Source organism: Empidonax traillii, unplaced genomic scaffold (assembly GCF_003031625.1).
Source record: "Empidonax traillii isolate 1590-97213 ecotype Southwest subspecies unplaced genomic scaffold, ASM303162v1 scaffold235:size1242204, whole genome shotgun sequence".
Taxonomy (NCBI): Eukaryota; Metazoa; Chordata; class Aves; order Passeriformes; family Tyrannidae; genus Empidonax; species Empidonax traillii.
The window spans coordinates 549,544-569,463 of NW_020955428.1; the positions used below are offsets into that span (position 1 = coordinate 549,544).

The following is a 19,920-nucleotide window of genomic DNA, read 5'->3' on the forward strand; positions in this document are numbered from 1 at the left end:
ATCATTTAGGTTCCTTTTTGCTTGCACACATGATATTTGCAAGGTAATGGATTAGACTTGAACTGCGTTTTCAAGGTGCCCTAAATGAAATTAAGGGACAATGTTGGAGGTGGAAGAGGTATGTAAGGCTGCAGAAGCAGCTGTTGGGGGCGACTGAATGCCAGAACACGGACTGGGCATCTGATCACAAGAGCTGGTTGTTCTGAGCGTGCTTCAGGACGTACATCGTGTTGTGTAACACAAGAAGGCTTCAGCAAACAAGCATCCGGGATAGGAAGCTTTCCTTCTCTCCCTTGTCATCACAAGAATTTCATTTTGTGTGTGTGTGTTTAGGTTTGTTTTTATTTCCTCTTAAAGGAACAAACTGTTCTGACATTGTCCATTACAAGTCCATTAAGTGACCAGAGGGCAGACAGAGCCATGTTGGCCAGAGGAAACAGTCAGTAGGTAATGAAGAAGAATTTGGCCCCGAGTCAGTCCTTGGCTTTTATTGTCAGGCTGTGGCAGTGTGAAAGGAAACAAATGTTTTAGCAACTTGGTGAATTTGTTTCTCACTGGGCTGTAACTTGCTGACATTTTTAATGTCTTGTGTGAGAAGTTGACTGGCTGGAGTACTGTGTGTTTTGCTGAATGGTGATATTGTTTTTTTCACTGAATGTGGCTAATTTGTTATCCGAATCATAATGTCAGCCTCCAGGGGCTAGCTTGACAGACTCATAGGAATCTAAAGAAAATTACTTTGAGGGATAAAATAACTTGTCACTGTTACTAACAAAGCACCAGCATTTCAGTTGCAATTTTTTTTTTTTTTTTTGCAGGGATTTATAGCAGAAAGCTCTACACAACCATAGCTATAATGGCCAATTACAAAAATCCTAGTTTCAGAGGGTTTACAAAGCAAACATGAAAACAGAGCCTGACTGGGCAAGTATTCTCTGTGTTTTATAACTGACCAGGATGTTTTGGGAAAACAGGAATTGTGCAGATTCTGATTCCTTACTTAACTGAAATAGAAATTATGCTCTGATACTGAAGAGATAGTTGGGTATATGCATTCATATTCTTTCTTTCACTGAGTCTTTCATCAAGACTAAGTAGTTTTTGTTTATTGGATATGTTTCTTGATGTTTTTTTTTTCCTTACCCTTGCTAAGAAACCCTCTTTTTGAAAAGACAGAAAAGAGGTGGGATTTTCAGTAAATGCCATGGATGCTAGTGCAGCACACATAGCATGAGCACTTACATGAACTGGACCTGAGGTGTTGGGGGAGCAGCTGTAGCAGCAAGGCCTGCTCATGTTGTCCTGGGAGGTGAAGCTGATGTAATGCTGAAAAGAGCTGTTGCCTTCTGCTGTAAGTGTGCTCGGGAAGGGGTTGAACCCTCCAAGAGTGGGGTGTGTAGAGCTCCTACAGCACAGGATTTATAAATCCTTGACCCTTTTCATGACCATTCCTTTTACGCAATCATACAACTATTTTTGGCCTCGGTGTTTTGCCTTTATTTTGTTAAAGAGTAATACTGTTAAAAGAATGTGAGATCTCAACCTTTGGTGTTATTCTTCGTTCTCACTGAAGCTTAAGGAAGGAAAAGGTAGATGGAGCCTTAGGGAAGCATTCTGGTACTACATAGGTATGTACTTAGGGCTATTGGCAGAAAAGGGACAGACAGAGGTTATTGAATAATATTGAAAAGGGAGAAGTATGTTTAAATCTTAATAAGTTCAATTCAAATAGTATATGCAATTAATGGAAACTGAAAACAGTATCAAGAGTTGGACAGAATCTGGGATTGAGTTTTGTACAAAACTAGATTTTTGATCCAACAATGGCAGGTAATGATCTAGTCTATTCTTGTTTCTTTAAGGAAAAAAGAAACCCCAAACTTGTAGGGAAAAAATAGAGTAAATATGTTTATATGTGCATTTGGAATTTTCATCTTGACCCTGTCAGTCTCCTGTGAGATGGATACTTAGGATCTATCAGAAAGTTACTTCGTTCTATCTGTCTTTGATACAAGGAGCTCTATTTCACTGAGGGAAGACAGCAGCGTTAATGAGATCTCTTAGGTAATTATATTCCCCCAGAACAATACTTTGAGTTTCAACCACTTGTTTTGAGCATGGCCTGCTGTGTGTGCAAAGTAGCTATCTTGAAGCTCTTTAAGAAAAATCTTATTCTACATTGGTCTGTCTTTGATGCCTGGTTGAGCTTGAGGTATGAATCAGGAGTTGGCTGTGTTGGGTCAGCTTCAGCTGCCAAAAGAAGAGAGGCATAGAAGGGTGAAACAAGGGCTTCTGGCTGACATGCATCCTTTGGCATGCCCTAAGCAAGTTTTTCAGCTGTAGTCTGAAAGGAGCCCAAACCGGAGGTTTTATTCTAGATTTTTATGGGCAGTTTCATAAAGATCAAGTTTGTCAACTGTCATTTCCTACCAGTGTGACTTCTCTTGTCTGGACTGAGCTGTAGCTGCTATTCTTTGTTCATGTCCATTAAGTAAAGAACACCTGGTAATTTTTTTCACAGCTTTATGGCTAGCTATATTAGACATGAATACATGAATAGCATCAGTTTCAGATGCATGAAGTCATCTAAGAAATCTGCTAAGAAAATGCTAAGAAATCACTCTGTGATTTTTTTTTTTAAACTTTTTTTAAATAAACATCTGGATTTTTTAGGTAAAACTTCAATGTGTAAATCTCAACTTCTGCTGAAGTGTATGATCTTTAAAGTGGTGCCTTTTAATCATAATCATATTACTTCAGAGTGTATAAATTTTCATGATTTCGTGAAGTAGAATGTTTGAGTGTCAGCTGTTTGTGGCTTCACCCTAGCGCAGGGACAGTTAGTCTGAACACCATGGCATTGTGCTGCTTTGTGGTGTGGAGCTTGGAAAAATTGATACCAGCTGCCACCAAGAGGTTCTGCAAGAGAGCATTCCAGGCAACAGTGTGCTGTGGACACCCAAAGTGTGTCTCTAGACTGGTCTGTCAAGAAGCTGGTGGAGTCTTGAAGGTCTCTTGGAGACTATGATCTGGGTTGCAGCTGTGAAACTGAGTTTGCCTGGTGGAAGGCACTGCCTGTCTTGGCTGTGTGGTCTTGGATTTGGAGTTTGAAGCCTTTGAAGGCTGCATGTAATATATGTTCTTGGCTGTAGCAAGCAGAAGTGAAAATCCATAGTGGATCAACTTCCTTTCCTTGTTCCGGTTGGTCAGTGGCTAAGTCATTGTCATTTAAGTGCATAATCCCACCTTTAGCAGTGCTCAGTGCAATTTACCCAAGATGTGTCCTGTGATACGGGCAGAGCTCTGCTGGAGGTGACTCATCCTGGTTTAGTGGGACAGACTCTGTAAAATTGCGGGTTACTCCTAAATGGCTTCTTTAAACAACCTGGGAAGCTACTTTCTCTCTGCACAGCTGGAGGCCACTGCTCCTCCCTCTGCTTTGACCTGCAGGACTTGTCCTTCCTCCTTTCCTGCTGGGTCCTTCTGGCTATTTCCCAGATCCTGGGTGGGGGTACTTTGGTGTCACACCAGTAGGGGCATCTGAAGGTAAAGGCTGCTGAGCCCTTCTCACACTTTAGCTGAACTTGTCTGTGACTGATCACTAACATCGTTCTGAACCCAGGTGCAAAGCCAGATTGAGGGTGGGTAAGGCTGCAAGTGCTTCAAGGGTGGTTCCAGCAGCTCAGCTACCACAGTTGCTGGGCTGTGTGCTGAAGGAGGCTGTTATCTGCATCAGAAGCTGAAATAAGGGCCTTGGCACCTTTTGCAGTAATGCATCCAGGGAAAAAGGTGTTGACAAAGTCTCTTAATTAAAAGCCCATGGTTTCATAGGCTGCTTTTCACCAGATGGGAAAGCTTGTGAATTTTATGCGTCAGAATCCTGCCTGGGAGGTGAGGTGAGGCTGATTCTAATGCAAAGGAGCTGCTGTGGTTGCTAGCAAGGGCAAAACATTTGTGTGACTCTGCAAGTACCAGTGTCTTGTAGAAGTTTGAGCAGCTTTATTGATGGATTAGGCAGAAAATTCTTCGGGACAGTGCTTGATATGACCTGTTTTGAACAATCTAGGATTAAGAAGAATGCATTTTCACTCATTGTTTTCTTATTCTCTTTCTTCAGATGAACACAATGACGTACAGAAAAAGACCTTTACAAAATGGATAAATGCTCGCTTTTCCAAGGTAATGTTGATTTGGAAGTACTACTTTCTTTTGTTTGACTCACATTTTAGAAAATATTTCTCTTACTTTTTAGAATACTCCTATTAAAATGTTTCAATGTATAATGAAAGTAGGTAAAATATTATAATGTTTGTTCTCTTAGCTTCCCCTTGCACATAAATATTTGATACTAAGTCCTAAGAAAAAAAAGAAAGATTCTATTTGTTAGTATGTTAGAACAGTTCTTTGCATGAGCGTGTCTGGTTTTGTTCCTCTTCATACAGTTTATTTCTACATGCAATTTTCAGAGCGCATTACAGCAGATTTTGATCCTTAATAATTGTGTTTACTCTGTGTTGCTGAGTTAGCTTTACTTACTCTGCAAACCTCCAGTTGAAGCCACCTGGTGTTGCTACTCGAGTCTCGACTGTGAAATTTACTTGCTCGTTTTGAATTTTCTTTGGCTCTCATGCTGTATGTTTCTTGTTTGAATTCTCTTTATTGACTTGAAACTTACTGAGGATCTTCTGTGCTTTAGGATGAGAAAGGAAGTGATGTTTGCTTTGGGATGCTATTTAAAGCTTGCTTTTTACACTGTTCTGCTGGTAGGGAAAAATGACACTTTGCCCAGGAGCACAGTTGCTGTGGGAAGTTTTTCTACTTCATAGTTTGAATGTGTGAAGCAACCTGGGATATTATCAAGGAAAACTTGTGGGCTTTTTTCTAGCCAGCGTGGTGCTGCAAGTGGGGTAACTTGGCACCCTGTTAATGAAAAGGGGCATGTGAAATGCTGAAAGCAGATATAAACATAGAAGGAAGGGTGTGTGTGTGGGGTTGGTTTGTTTTTCTTTACAAATAAAGCAATGACAGTGCTTTAGCAGTGAATGATTGCCTCTGGAGCGCTGCCCTTCTGAAGTTCTTGATCAGCAAGCAACGTAAGGTATTTTTGCCATCCTTTCCTTCCTGTGCAACAGGACTCGGAGCAATGCAAGGATTGTGGCCTTGGTTGATTCACTTTGGCTTAGGTTTGTTTTGGTTGAAAGCTGATATTCTGCACTCTTCATCCAATGCATTCTTGGCTACTTTGCTCTTCGGGGAGGGTGTGTGTATGGGTAACTGGTTTCTCTACATTCGACTTCAACTGCTGCCCAGAGGAAAGGTGATCCTGCAGGAGGAGCTCTAGGCAGGGCAGGATCATGTAAGGAGAGAAAATGCAGTGAGAAAGAAAGGACGGTTTATAGAGATATATCCTGGCATAAAGATGGCACGACTATGGAAATGAAAGTGATCCTGAGAATGTGCTAGGTGACTTGTATGTGCTATGGAAGTTATACTCAAGTAGGTAACATTGTTTTCAGTCTTTGTTTTTACACCTATGGATACATTTCATAGTATCTTTATGTTTTATACTGTATATTGAGACACATCCTGCTTAGCTGGATTTCGCAGACACAGAGTATGGTCATTGGATTTGAAGGCACTCTGTAACTTGGTAACTCTGTAACTTCATGGCCCATTAAACCCACTGAAGCTACGAAAGCCATGCTAAAGAGACTCCTACAAAAGGAAATACTCCTGACTACTGCATATCCAATTCAAACTTAAGCATGGCCACTTTGCCATGACAAGACAGAGATTTATGAAGATTGGCATGTCCAAACTGCTGGTGTTAAGTAGAAATCTCCTCATATATGAAAGTCTAGTTTCAAACTGTACCTTGAAGATGTAAAGGGACTGATTTCAGTCCTGTTGAAGTTTTTGTATTTACCAAGTCAGTTGGGTTGATTAAAATTCCTTTTCTGTGAACTAGATTGATTCAGCAGCTTAGCAGGATAGAGTGATCATAGAGGCTGGGTAAATGAAGTCCGACTTACATTGCAGAACACAAAATATGGTAACTGAGCTATTTTGTGTGGAATTGCAGATTTCACTCCAAGAATTTTACTTGTCCTTCCATGTTAATTATGTTGTCCTTCATTTAGACACACAGATAAAAAGTAATCCATTGAGCCTCTGTAAACTATTTTGGCATACAAAATCCTAGAATTGCAATCGCATAATGCTAAATTTGATTGAAGTCAATTCAGTAGGGTTTTACAAGAGATCTAGAAAGAGAGCAGTGCCTTTCCCTTCTCTCATCATAGAATAGGTAGGTAAGCAAAACACTTTAAAGTATCTCAAGTGTGCTGTGAGGTGCCTATATCTGCTTCGGGACCCTATTCAGTGAGATGAGTTCTTGCTGTAGATTGCAGTACAGTAACTAGTGTTTGTGCACTTCATTTAAACTGTGCTAGAACAATGCATTCTATTTGCATGTATTGTTTGAAATGAAGGCACAAACATTTAAAGTGGATTGAGTCTTAAGGTCAATAAATGTACTCAGCCAAGGCTCAGTGCTCAGTGTAATATTTACCGTAGCAGAGCTTTGCGCACTACAACGCACAAGCCTGTGATGGTTACATAGTGAGGTTTTTTTTTTTTTTTTTAAATTACAGGGAATAAAGATTGTTGGATAAATAGTCTATTACCAAGTTTTAACCAGTAGGGTAGTTGAACTTTGCATTCAAATATTGATGTAGAACACTGCAGCATACGTTTATAACGCCATGTGATGTTTTTACTTATTGTATATTTTCCCATTGCTCTGTCCAGTCTAATTTCAAGAGTCAGATTTAGGTGTTTCCCTGTGGTATAGCCTTGCCAATCAAGTAATTTAGTTGTATGGTTAGCTAATACATGCCCTTCACACTCTGTAAAATTTTCTATGCCTTTATCCCTTTATATATTAATCTTCATTAATACTCACCAGTTCATATGTATTAGTGGTTATACTTTCAGAACACCTTTCTGCAGTGCAAGAGTACTATCTTGTCAGAGTGGTTTACAGCCACAGAGAATAAAGGTAAATATCAGAAGTGGCTACCAATTTTGAGTGCTCAACCTGAGCCACTGGGTAAATTGTCCCAGAGGATTTGGCATTTCTGTCATATTTTGATATAAAACAGAGCTCTTGAGTCTTATGAAGGGGTTCAGAGTGTTCATCTCTTCTGCAAACTAAAGCAAACCATCTAAAATACCTAGCTGGTTTTGAGATGGAGCTTGAATCAGCACAGAAAAGGGACTTCAAGAAGATGTCTGTATCAGCAAGGACTGGACTTAATGATCTAAGGAAGTCTCTTAGTCTGGCACACAGTTAGTGATTGCACGTAAAATTGCTGTAAATGATTCTGATTAGACACAGCAGAACTCTTGGCTAAAAGTAGAGTTTGAATTCTAGTCCACAGAATAATTTAGTGCTTCTTTAACCATTTGTTACTTGTTTCGCATATGTAAAGGGAGAGTGAACAGAGATTTTATCAACCGTAGTTTTCCAAATGTCAGAATAGTTTCAGTCTGTATTTGTATCAACAAGCCTGGGACTCTTAGTTCCATCTCTCAGATCTGACTCTTCAGCTCATAACTGCATAGCATCATGGCTGGATACTCACACTTGCAACTCTAGATGGTTTCTAGAAACTTGATAGGCATGTTGAGGAATTCAGGAGTCTTGTGTCCCACTTTAGAACTCTGCAAGGGCAATTTTTTTTTCTGCCCTGCTTTCTTTCTTTCTTTACTCCTACTTTCTGACCCTGTTTTTGGTTTGTGTTGTGTGTTTTTGTGTTCCCCCCCCCCCCTTCACTTACTGTTACACCCTCTTGTGTCAGAAAGCTTGCCTGCCTGGCAATCCTGGGAAATCTGGAGTTTTGATTGCTCTGTTTATTTCATTCCCACTTCTTTGTCACTTAGTTGCTTTCCCAGCAAGACCCAGTTTTTCTTTTTAAAGCTACAGACCTTCTCTGCCTGTCCTTCCTTTCCCGCTTACAGGGATTGATGCTTGTGTGGTCAGTCCTATTTTTGCATCTCCATTTTCTCAGCAGTACTAACCTCGCCCTCCCTTTTCCTCCTTGCAGGATTCAGTCTTTGCTGGCTTTCATTTTCCCACTTTCCAAGGTGGTACTTTTCCAAGTTTGCTTTCAGATTGGTTCCTTTCCTCTTCTGCTATTCCTGAACTTGGCAGATGTAACCCAGAGTCAGCACAAGAAACATGATGCCCTAACTTAATATAGACCCATAGAGTCAGGTCTGTTACAGCCTGTCGGAGCTTAGTGCTGTCACTCACTGGAGGAAGTTCACAGATCAGTATGGGCAAACTGTTTTCCCCAAAGAGTTGTTTCTTCATTATATTTGTGAAGTTTTTCCATAGGGATGGCAAAAAGCTTTATTTCTAGGAAGGTTGTGCTCTGCAAAAAGAACATAAAACCCCGGAGATGTTTGCGGTGTTCAGTGAAAATGACACTGGATTTCCCTGCCCCTCAGTTAAAAGTCTTGGGTAAGAATAGCTGTTGAATGGAGCCAGCTGGGGCACTGTTCCAAGATGTCAGGAACTGAATTCTAAGCCCTTGCATGCCTGGGTGCTTGGCCTCCCTTCCCTTTCTGTGATATGCTCCCATATCTTTCCAATCCAAGCTCTAAATTTCATTGTTCTTATATACAGAAGCCTTATACAGTCTTACTAGAGCATTTGCAATGTTCTTGCTGCATGTATTTCCATGATTCTGCTCTTCCAGGTCCTGTGCTAGGGCCCTGGCATCTGCTTTGGCCAGCACTGACAGGGCTTGAAGCCAGGATGTGCCAGTTTGGATGAAGCCAGACAACTCACGCTGTTGCAGTATCTTAAACTCTCTCCTGCTTTGTGGTCTTCCAGAAATGCTTCAGTTCAGGGTTAAATGGCAAGGAAAAGTCTGAGAGCATCTTGGGAGCAGACTCCGTGCTTCAGGGCTGAGCTCCAGGTTAGCCTGGGAGAAGGCAAATGCTCAGTGCTGGTGCTCTTGTGCATTGCCTCTCCTGTGCTCTGATGTGTCCCTTCCCCTGGAAAGACACTGAGTAAAGATGAATAGGGCAGTAGGAGAACTGATGAGTTGTACTGGGAGTGCTTTGGGTTGTTATGGCTTTATATGAATGTTAAAACTGAAACAGTCCCTCTCTCATTATAGCAGGTCATTTGATAGCTGCAAAATCTTGTCTAAGTTTCTGGGAGGTGGGCTGAATAGATTTTTCCACTGTTTTTGCTCCTTAATTTTCTCCTTTTCTCCAAGGGTTGTTTTCTCGTAATAGTAAATGTCAGATCCAATACTTCTAAAGACATTTTGCTGCTCCACTGCTGACTCTTAGCAAATGTGATAAATCTTTTTAAAGACAAAGTCATACCTATTCAAGATAATTAATTTCACATGACCCAAGACACTTGAGGTCAAAGACATTTCAGAAGTGATTTTCTGCGGGGAAAGGAGAGTTATGGAGTTCAGTGTATTAGTCATGCAAAAAAAAAAAAAAAGAGTTCAAAAAGATTGATTAGGTGATTTTATCTGTCCAAGGAGACATCACCTAAGATGGTCTTTAGTCCTTTCTCCAGGACAATTTTTGTGGTGCAAGCAAGGAAATACTTGATGACTGACAAAATATTCCCTAGCCTAGTTGCTCCTGATGTTTTTCACTGCTGAACTAAACTGTAAAATGTAACTTCCCTCAAAGACAGTCATAGCTTAAAAAACAACAGCCTAGGTGGAAAAGAGGAACAACCCGGATGGAAAAGAACTAGTATTTGTATTATGAGCTGGCCTTGAAAAATTCCATTTTTAATCTACTTTAATTCTTAACTGGGTTGCTTGATGTCTCTCTATAAGAAGCCAAATAGGATGTCAGCTAACCAAGCAGCGGGAAAATAAATGTTTTCTTCTCTAATTGGTTATGAGTTTTGGTAAGGATGACTACTTTCTAGCATAAAAGCAATAATATGTAGCAGTTCATGATCTCTCCCAGACATAGCCACAGAATGAGAATTGCCAATTTTCTGCCCTCCTCTAAACTGCTGCTGTCTTCTGCTCTAAGAACAGATTGGGAGCAGCATCTTCCTTGCTGGACTTTGAAGCTTGGAATAGTAATACAGACTGTAATTACTGCTGACTTTGGTTAATGCTCTGGGTTTGGGATAGAGTTTGATTCTGATTCGTGGACTTGGTTACTATTCCAGTTGTTAGAGTGTTTGTGTGACCTTCTCAGGCACTAGAGTTGAACCTGTTAGAGGCACTGAAGCAAATCTTTACCTTTACCTGTTAATTGCTAATGAGAATAATAGTCAACCTGGTCAGCAGGATTTTTTTTTTCTTTTTAAGAAGCCAAGTTATAATCTAGATTGAAAAAAAAAGAAATAAAAGGTTAACCTTCCAATCTTATGGGAGAAATAACTGACTGTCCTAGTATGGTCCTAGCTGCCCTTGCTGGTAATAATACTACATAATGAGGCTTAATTGCAAGCTGCGATCAGTATTGTTACATTAAATGTGTTATAATAATGTAAGCTTATGTAAATGCATTAGTAAGTACTCTGGGGAGAAAAAACCACAGCATTGCTGATGCCTTGTGGTTATTTTGCTTGCTTGCTATGTCTAATATTTGCATTGATGTGTTTTCTCTCCCTCTGTCACGTTGTCAGTAAAGTCTTTTAGGTGTTCTGTGGATTGAACTATCTTTAGCTTTTTAGCTTTGTTGCTCCTTAAACTCATGTTTGTCATCTAAGGGAATCAAAATTTCCAGCATATCCCAGTGATTAGTCTTCTGCCTGCCACCCTATTAGTCTAGGGTTTGAAATAACTATTTAGTTGCATGTAACGATTTTATTTTTAAGCACCAGTAGTGATGTTTAATTTGGTCTATAAGGTGTTTTCCTCTCGTGGTTGTAACTTTTTTTTTCACTTGGTTTTTGAATTCATAGTTTTGGTACTAGTGTCTTGTAGAGATGCTGCAATTCCTTAGGCATATTCAGCATGGATTAGAGCATGCTCAATGAAATGTATGTCACAGCATAACTGGTATTTATGTGTGTTGTCCTGTAACTCCTGCATGTTAGTGGAAGGAGAATGGAAAAAAAAGTATCACATTTTAATAAAAATATGTCTGTAAACAAAGACTATGGTCTTAAATTAGAAATTGGCAAGATTATTTGTTGACTTAGTTGTTTACTTTTTGCAGTGACCTTTTTGCTTTCTGATTTGTTTCCCACATTGAGTTCCCATGTACTGGGCTTATGATGTAGAAGCACTTGACATGTTTCTTACTTTGTACTGGTTATGATAAAGTGTAATTCTTGCTCCTTGTGCTGTTTAACGAAGTAGATGATTGCCATTAATTCCCTGTGAATGTACTTGAGCATTATGAATGGTTTGTGTTCTAGTTTGAGCCCAACCTGTTCAATATTTACCCCTTCTCGAGAAAAAGAGGAAAGGGTTCTTTGTAGCTCTACTGTTTTGACTGGGCATCTTCTTAATAGATGTTAAAAATAGTCATATGTGGGTTAAAAACAATTAACTAAAGACACATCTGAACTTCATAAAAGTAACATTTGAAGATCAGAAAAATCTGATGGAAAATCAATATGTACTGCTTCCCATGTCTTTTCAGGGTATTTTGGTGTTTCTGAGGTGGCAGATGATATAAATGGCAGCTAGGGCTTTTCCCAGCACTGCTCTGAGCAGCTGGAACTCATCTGCTGCATTCCCTCTGTGGCTGATGGAGGTTCTATGTGTGGTTTTATGAAATGTGTTGCTTTCCTGGTGACAGCCAGTGTGCATTACTGTGAAACTGAGAGAACCTTTCATCCTGGTTTTAGTATTGTCACTAGGAGGTCTGAATCAGTATCACTGAGCAGGGTGTGAAATAGAGGTCGCTTATCTCTTGCTCCCAAATACATTTGACATTCACTTATCGGAAAAGTTAGATTGATAATGTACTTTCAGTAACTACTGATTTAAAGCACATGTAAATTATCTGCTGCAGGTAATTACAATATAAGAGAACTGCATGTTTCTAGTAAAACAACTAGGTAGACATTAAAACTTCTTTAATGATTGCCTTTGCGTGTCATGTTCAAGAACAATATACAAAGAACATGAATAGCTGGTGTTTAAAAAAAATGTTTTATTTTACTGAGAATTTGTGACTCCCTTTTTCTCTATAATTTGCCTCAGTTTGATACAGTTCTCCATTTGTAATAAAGGGATAATTAAGCATGTTCTGCTGTAGAATATATTCAAGAATAATTGCTGCCTTGTAGCTGTGTGTGGCTTTAGTAGAACAAACTGTAAATGTTGATGGATGGTCTTTCTACTGTCAGCAGCATTGGATGACTCTTAAAAAAACCTACTCTGGATTTTGTTTATATCTCCCTGCATTTCCTGGGAACAGTTTCTGTCAAGGAGAAGGAATGACTTCTGCACAGTCATATTGGCTGGCCTGGATGACCCTTCTTTGCGAGTAATTCTAGACGCACACAAGGAAGTGTGAGTCACCCTGTTAAACCTGATCCAGGTAGCGGGGCTGAAAGATGGCCAAGGGGCATGTGAGGGCTGCTATTGCTGCGAGGAGATCACCACGTGTGGTATCTCCTTCCCAAATAGTGCCGGTATCTTGCTGGAACATGAAAAGCTGATGCCTGAGGTGACTGGTCTTGTCACATATGGCTAGCATCTGGTCTCCACCTCCAAGGTCATTAATAAACCATTGCTGCCTTGTGAGATGAATCAACAGAAAAAGTTGTTTCTGCTGTGGATAACTAGCAAAAGCTCTTTGTCTCTTCTCTCCCTTACTTGTGTTAGCACTAAAGCTGGCACCAAAATATTTGTTGAAATAAATGTAATGTGGTGAATTGGATCTGCTTCTGATCCTTTGTGTCTGCCCTGTGGTGCATGACAAATGTGTCACCGTGCAAAGTTCATAGGAGCACAAGCAGGCCTAGACCCAGCTTTCATATGGTTTCTAGCTTTTATTTTGTTCATTTCCTTTCTCTTGCTCTGCCTTCCTTTCCCTTTCTTATTGCCTCTTTCCCTTTCCCTTACACCAGCCCTGTCAAGTGAATCAACTCCTTTCCTGCTATCAGTGCCAATTTAAACCATTGGGGAACCACCATGGCCTCTTTCTAAGTTAAGTCTGTTAATTATGTTCTTCTGTGTGTTTTATCAAGCCCTTGTGTCTGTTACAGTAACTGTGTGGCAGCTCTGCTGGCAGAGCCCTCTCGAGCAGGGAGAGAGATTGGCCAATGTTGTATGGTGGCTTTTTCTTTTCTTTCTGCTGTCGCAGCAAACATAAGCAAAGCTGAGAAAAACCACCTTCTGTTAACTGATAGAAGTGTTCAGTGAGGAGGATGTGAATGTTTTACACCCTGAACCGCTACAGCTCTTCTGGTATGTGGTGTGTCCCTGCCTGTCCTTTATACTATCTTTGTAGCATAAACTGGACTCTATTTTGTCTCTGAGAAAGGACCCATTATCTGCCTTGTATTTGTACAGTGCTTAGCACAATGTAGGCTGCTCCTTAAGTACTTAACAACACAACCCTGACTAGCCATTTGCCCTTGTGAAGGGCTTGGTGTGGTTTGTCACTGTCACTGTTCTAAGACAAATACTTAAATTTCTTGACCCATTATGAGCATTGATGGACTGCTTCTCCTTACAGGATGCTGGCAGGGGCTGAACTACATGGTACTTGTGTAGTCTTTAAGTATCTAAAAAGTGATTAAAATGTCAGTTCTGAAAATCAGTTTAGATTGTCTTAGTGTACTGCATGCCAGGCAGGACTCTACAGAGAGGGAGAAATACATGTGCTTTTTACATACTGCAGATTTTATATTTATTTGTGTGCGTGTGTATCTCTGTGTACAGACTTCATTTTTCAGAAGGCCAGATTGCTTTCTGGGGGTTAGGAGTATTGGCAGGGAAGCAATCTGCAGAGCCCCAGGCCTTACCCTGTATGGTGGGAGAGGACTTCTGCCCTGCCTCAGAGCCCAGGCTCTTGCTGCAGCACAGCAGACTGCCCCAGCACAAAATTGGTCCCAGGGCTGTCTGCTTCACAACAGTGCTGTCTCCATGGAACAAGTGCCTCTGTAGTGGGAGTCAGGGTGGTGGGTCAGAGCCAGGGTTCAGTGTGCTCCTGACCCCTGGTTTGAATTAAGCTCCCTGACTAGAAGCACAGGCTTGGACTTAGTGACCATGTATTGTAGTTCCCAGATTGCCACAGCAGCCTGCCCCAGTAGACTAGGTGCTGGGCCCTACATGTGAAACTGGGGTTCTACATGTGTTTTATCCCAAGGAGATGGTGGTGGTGGCAGCAAGCTGGCCTGGCTCATGCCTGGCACAGAAGGGCATGCACAGCTGTTTTGTTAGCTTTGCCCCAGAGCTTTTCCTTGCCTTCTCTTGGGAAACGGATATCTGGGACTATCTCTTGGGCTGCCATTTAAAGAAATTGTTTTCCCACACCTTTCTATGCTTAATAAACTTTGTAAGTCATACAGTTGTCAGAAGCTGGGATCTGTAGCTGTTGTGTCTAGAAAAAGAATGTAGAAGATTTTTTTCTGGAGTACTGTGGGTTGCTGTCAATTGCACCCCAAGAAAGTGGGCCAGCATCCTGCTACATTAGAGGACAAAGCAGTGATGTTTGTGACTGCAGACCACATGATTCTCATAGCAGATCTCACATGGAAATGTGTGTTCAGGTGTGAGGAAAAAGCATGGGTGGGAGGAGGCAGTGTCAGCAGAGCAGGATGCAGTGCCTGTGCGGTCTCTGCTCCCATTGCAACATCAGCTGACTGTCAGGGCTGGCTTTGTGCCGTGATGGGACAGCTAAGGGTACCTGGGTGGCCGCTGCCACCAGGTGTCTGCGTGTGCTTCATGTGGGTGTGGGAAGCTGGAGGAGCAGGTTTCCAGCCCTCCTGATGGGTGTGCTGCTGTGGAGGTGATCATGGGCTTGGTGGGGTGAGTGCTGCAGCCCATTCTTAGCAAACTTGAGTCACCTTGCACTTCTGAAATACTTCCTGTGAGCTGACTTCCTGGGGTGCATCAGGCAAAACATCACTAACTGATCACAGGAGGGGATTGTCCTGCTTTGCTCTGCACTTTTGTGGCCTCACCTTGAGTATTGTGTGCAGCTTTGGGCACCACAGTATAAGAAAGATACCAAGCTATTAGAGAGCATCTGAAGAAGGGAGATGAAGATCACAGAATATGCTGAGTTGGGAGGGGTCCTATGCAGGGCTAAGGGTTGGACTCTATGATCTTGTGGGTCTCTTCCAACTCAGCATATTCTGTGATTCTGTGAAATACAAGGCTTTGCATATTGCTTTGTCTCTGTTTTAGGGATAGCGGGTACTTTAATAAACCAGGAAAGAGTAGCTTAGATTGCAGAAATAATTAAATACTCTTCTGCTGACTCTTTAAGCTGACAGCAAAATGATAGTCTGATGGCCAGTGAAATGGAAAAGTCTTATCCTCCTCAGAAAGCAAATCTGAATTATTTCCACCGTCACAGCAGGATGTGTTGCATGGGGCTGGAACATACCGTGACCTGTTGAAATTAATGACTGAAAGCAGGAAGTCATTCAACTTCTTTTCATGTGTGTGAAGTGAGGGGATGGAAACAAAGAAAGAAGGCTCTATGCTCTCTATACCCTTGTTACAGAGTATTAAATGAGGTATCTTTCTGCTTTTTCAGAAGATCCAAATATTTTAAAACTTCTGGACTGAAGGCAACAAATTTATTGAGGATATATAACTATAGCATTCTCTGTTTTGGTGTAATACATGTGTGTGTTGTTCTAATTTTACAAAATCATAATTAATTGTATAATTATAAAGACCTTCCATCCATAGGGCCTTTGACAGTGTCTCCCACAACATCATTTATCACTCAGTTGGGGAGATACAGGTTCGATGAATGGACTGTTAGGTGACTAAGGAATTGGCTAGACAGGTGCATCCAAAGACTTGCAGTCAACTGCTCAATGTCCAAATGGAGATCAGTAACAAATGCTGTCCCTCAGGGTCCATAATATGATCTGTAGTGTTCAGTATTATCGGTGGCATGCAGTGAGTTTGAGTTGCCCTCCAAGAACTTACAGGTGACACCATGCTGAGCAAGTGCAGTTCATTCATAGGTGGGAATGGGTGCCATCCTGAAAGACCTTCAGGGTAGAGGAGTGGGCCATGGTCCTGTCCTGCACCTGCATCAGGGCATTCTCCAGTATCAGTACAGACTAGGAGGTGAATGAATTAAGAGCAGCACTCTAGAGGAAAACTGGACATTAGCTGCCAGAAAGCCAACCATGTCCTGGGCTTCATAAAAAGAAGTATGGTCAGCAGGTCAATGGAGGTGATTCTTCTCCTCTACCCTGGAGAGACCCACCCTTCAATGGCTAACAAGGTGTTTGGTGTTTTTTGTTTGTTGGGGTTGATTTTTTTTTTTCTTGTTTCATCTTTTTTTACTTTATTTTTTACTAAGTGAGTGTTTGAGTCTTACTGCATCCAGTGGGACCTCTGGTAACTCCTACTGTCTACTTTTCCGATCACATGAACAATTTCCTTATGCCTTTAGCAACCTTCTCTTAGTGTCGTCAATGTTGTGATGCAAATCAAATGTAGACTAAATTTTGCTGGCTTCTGAGGTAATTGCACTGTGGATCATCTCCTCCTGTATTACACCATAAACTATAGAAGATGCTTCTCCTCATCTATGCTTAGGTTATCCTATTCTCCATCTCATAGACTTGCAGAATGGTTAAGGTTGGAAGGGACCACTGGAGATCATCTAGTCCAGCCTCCCTGTTCAAGAAGGGTTCCCTAAAGGTTTTTTGAATATCACCAGTGAGGAAGACCCCACAACCTCTCTAGGTGATCTGTGTACAGTTAACTTGACAGTAAAGTTCTTTCTTATGCTTAGATGGAACTTCCTCTTGGAAGTTCCAAGAGGCTCCATTGTCTTGGTGCCCTTCCTTCATATACACATTGATAAGGTCTCAGTCACCTCTTCTTGAGGCTGAACAGGCCCAGCTCCCTGAGCCTTTCTTTGTAAGAGAGATGCTCCATTCCATTTGTCACCTGGCACCCCAGGATACCACTGACCTTCTTGGCCACAAGGACACACTGCTGGCTCATGGGCACCTTACTGTCCACCAGGATGCCCAGGTCCTTCTCTGCAGAGCTGCTTACCAGCAGGTCAGCCTCTAGCCTGTACTGGTGCCTGGGATTATTCTTCCCCAGGGGCAGAACCCTACATTGGCCTTTGTTGAACTTCAGACAATTCTCTGCCCCCTCCAGCCTGTCGAGGTCCCTCTGAAGGGCTGCACAGCCCTCTGGGGTATTGACCACTCCTCCCTGCTTTGTGTTGTCAGTGAACTTGCTGAGGAGGCATCTACCACCTCATCCAAGTCATTGAGGAATGAGTTAAACAATACTGAGCCCAGTACTGAACCTTGGGGAACATCACTAGTGACAGGCCTCCAACTAGACCCTATGCCACTGATTATCTCTGTGCCCTGTGCTGTTCAGCCAGTTCTCAGTCTACCTCACCATCCACTTGTCCGGTTCACACCTGCAGAGCTTGCTTATGAGGACATTATGGGAGACAATGTCAAAAGCCTTGCTGAACTCTGTGTAGACAACAGCCACTGCTCTCCTCTATCTTTCCAGCCAGTTGTCCCATCATAGGCTCCAGCATGCTTTAAAGATTTGGTTAAGTTGCTGTGCAGCTGTGAAGCATCTGAATCATCTGAGAAAGTGTATGCTCTGGGAGGAGGGCCTTGCTGTGCTAGAGAGGCAATAGTTGAGCTCAGGAGGTGGCAATATGTAATGGCTGAATGTTATCAAACACTGATATTTAATGAATACTCCTATTTGATATAGGTCTGGCATTGCTTTCTACACCCTTTGCCTAAATATGCGTCAACATGTGTATATACACTTTTTCAGGCATGACTTTTAAAATTAATTGGAGAATAATTTTATCAGAAAAATTCATTGCAAAAGTAATATATTGGCAGACACTGGGACTAGCATCTGTGTATCTTAGGAAGTGACCTTAGTTAAAAGACTGTTCTTGCCACTGTTTAACTGGTTGAAATTATGAGTTTTATTTAGTTATGTTTCTGTACAGGAGACTAAAATATGGCTCTGCAGCTTTTCAACTTTAGGGGTTTTTTTTCGAGTTTTAGTAGGATCAAATCTAATTAAACTGGACATTTAAGGAAAGCCCCTTATGAATTCTGGGGAAAAAACCCCACACATTTGTCAAAAAAGGGGGTTCAGTGGGCCATTCAGCTCTCTTCTTCTGATTTGTTAGCCAGCATTTGGCAATTACTAGCAGCTGTTAGGGCAAGAGGAGATCTATGTCAGCCAACTCATGTCGTTTAAGATGGGTCTTTGACAGTCTTCTTTCTGAAGAGCAATGTTATAAAGTCAAGGTGATTGAAAAAGGCAATATTGGAGTTTTTGGTGGTACTAAAAATTTTTTCTTCTCAGATTGGCACTTCAAAGGGACACTGAAAGCAGTGGTTTAATTGATTTCTTGGCAGCTAGCAGCTGAGTATTACAAAGCAAATGCACTTAGTTGCTGACTTTCTGTGCCTTCTCCCTCTGTCCTGTAGAGCTGTTCTACAATGGCCCAAGAAGGGATAAGATTAAAAGGTTAATATGATTCTGCTCTCATCTACTGCCATTCTTTACAGGGTCCCTCCATGCCCAAAGAAAGAGAAAATTAGAAATGTATGACTTAGAGTAGCTCTGAATTTCACATTTATCTTGTTTTTCTATGGTAGAGAAAGTGATTAATTTATTTCAATAAATATTACACTAATCTGTGTAGAGTAGTGGCACCTCCTTACACAGGGCTCAATTCCAAGTCCTTTTCTGTCTTTTGTCTTTTTTTAAATCTGAGAGAATTTGTCCCAATAGCTTCTTTCTGAAAAGCCCCAGTTTCTTCTTCCTTTAAATGCAGCCAGACCAAGGCATTCTTTCTCAAATGACTCCTCAAACTTGCCAAGTTTTCTTTCTTTGCTATCTTTACGTGTTAATGCATCCCCCTAATGTGAGTCAGGATGCATTGCTTTGGTTCTTTAGTACAAGCCTGTGATGCACAGAACCATAGAAATAGGGAGGGGAAAAAAAAACCACTAAAGAAGGGAAGAGTTCTTTCCTGATCACTGTTGCAGTCCCCTAGCTTTCATTTGCTACTTTCAGTACCAAATAAGAATAAATTGAAAGATAAAGAGGAAAAAAGCACCTGTTTTCTGGAAAGTTCTAATTAAACACTGTTTTTATTACTGCTTTCATTTCTTCTGCAGAGTGGGAAGCCCCCAGTTAAGGACATGTTCACAGATCTGAAAGATGGAAGGAAACTTTTGGACCTTTTGGAGGGTCTGACAGGGAAACCTCTGGTAAGAGAAACATCTATTTCCATTTATTAAGAAAAAACAAACCAATGAATAAACAAAACACAAACCCCAAACTGTGACATGTTTTTGTTTTTGTTTTAATTTTAATTTATTTAAAACCCTGTTTTGCTTGTAGTGTGTACTTGTTCTCTGAAGTTTCAGTGAAATTCCCATGAACTGCACTTATGAGATACAGGGTCAGGCTGAAGTTTAACTGTGTAACCCTCTCGTGAGAGTTTACATACTGTCTAGCAAAGCATGTAAAAACAGTGCTGTTATTCACATAGTGTGTGTTTCTAATAGAAAGCTTTTAATGGTCTGTTTCTGGATGATCAGAGAGACCAGCGTTCAACTGGTTACCTGTGGGTTCCTAATAAGCTCCTGAAAGATCCGCAAAAGAAAAAAAACAGCAGCTAGTAGGCAATGCAAAAATCTGGATCTCCACTGAAGAATTCTGTGACCTACAGTTTGAA

The 19,920-nt window shown here is 41.2% G+C and overlaps 1 protein-coding gene across 1 annotated transcript in view; it reads left to right on the forward strand.

Moving 5' to 3' along the window:
• Positions 1–19,920, forward strand: part of UTRN (utrophin) — a 374,661-nt gene that overhangs the window by 53,260 nt on the left and 301,481 nt on the right. The window contains exons 3-4 of the mRNA XM_027888221.1: positions 4,118–4,179; positions 19,358–19,450. Of these exons, the coding sequence (XP_027744022.1) occupies positions 4,118–4,179; positions 19,358–19,450 (155 nt within the window). The remainder of the gene's footprint in view (positions 1–4,117; positions 4,180–19,357; positions 19,451–19,920) is intronic.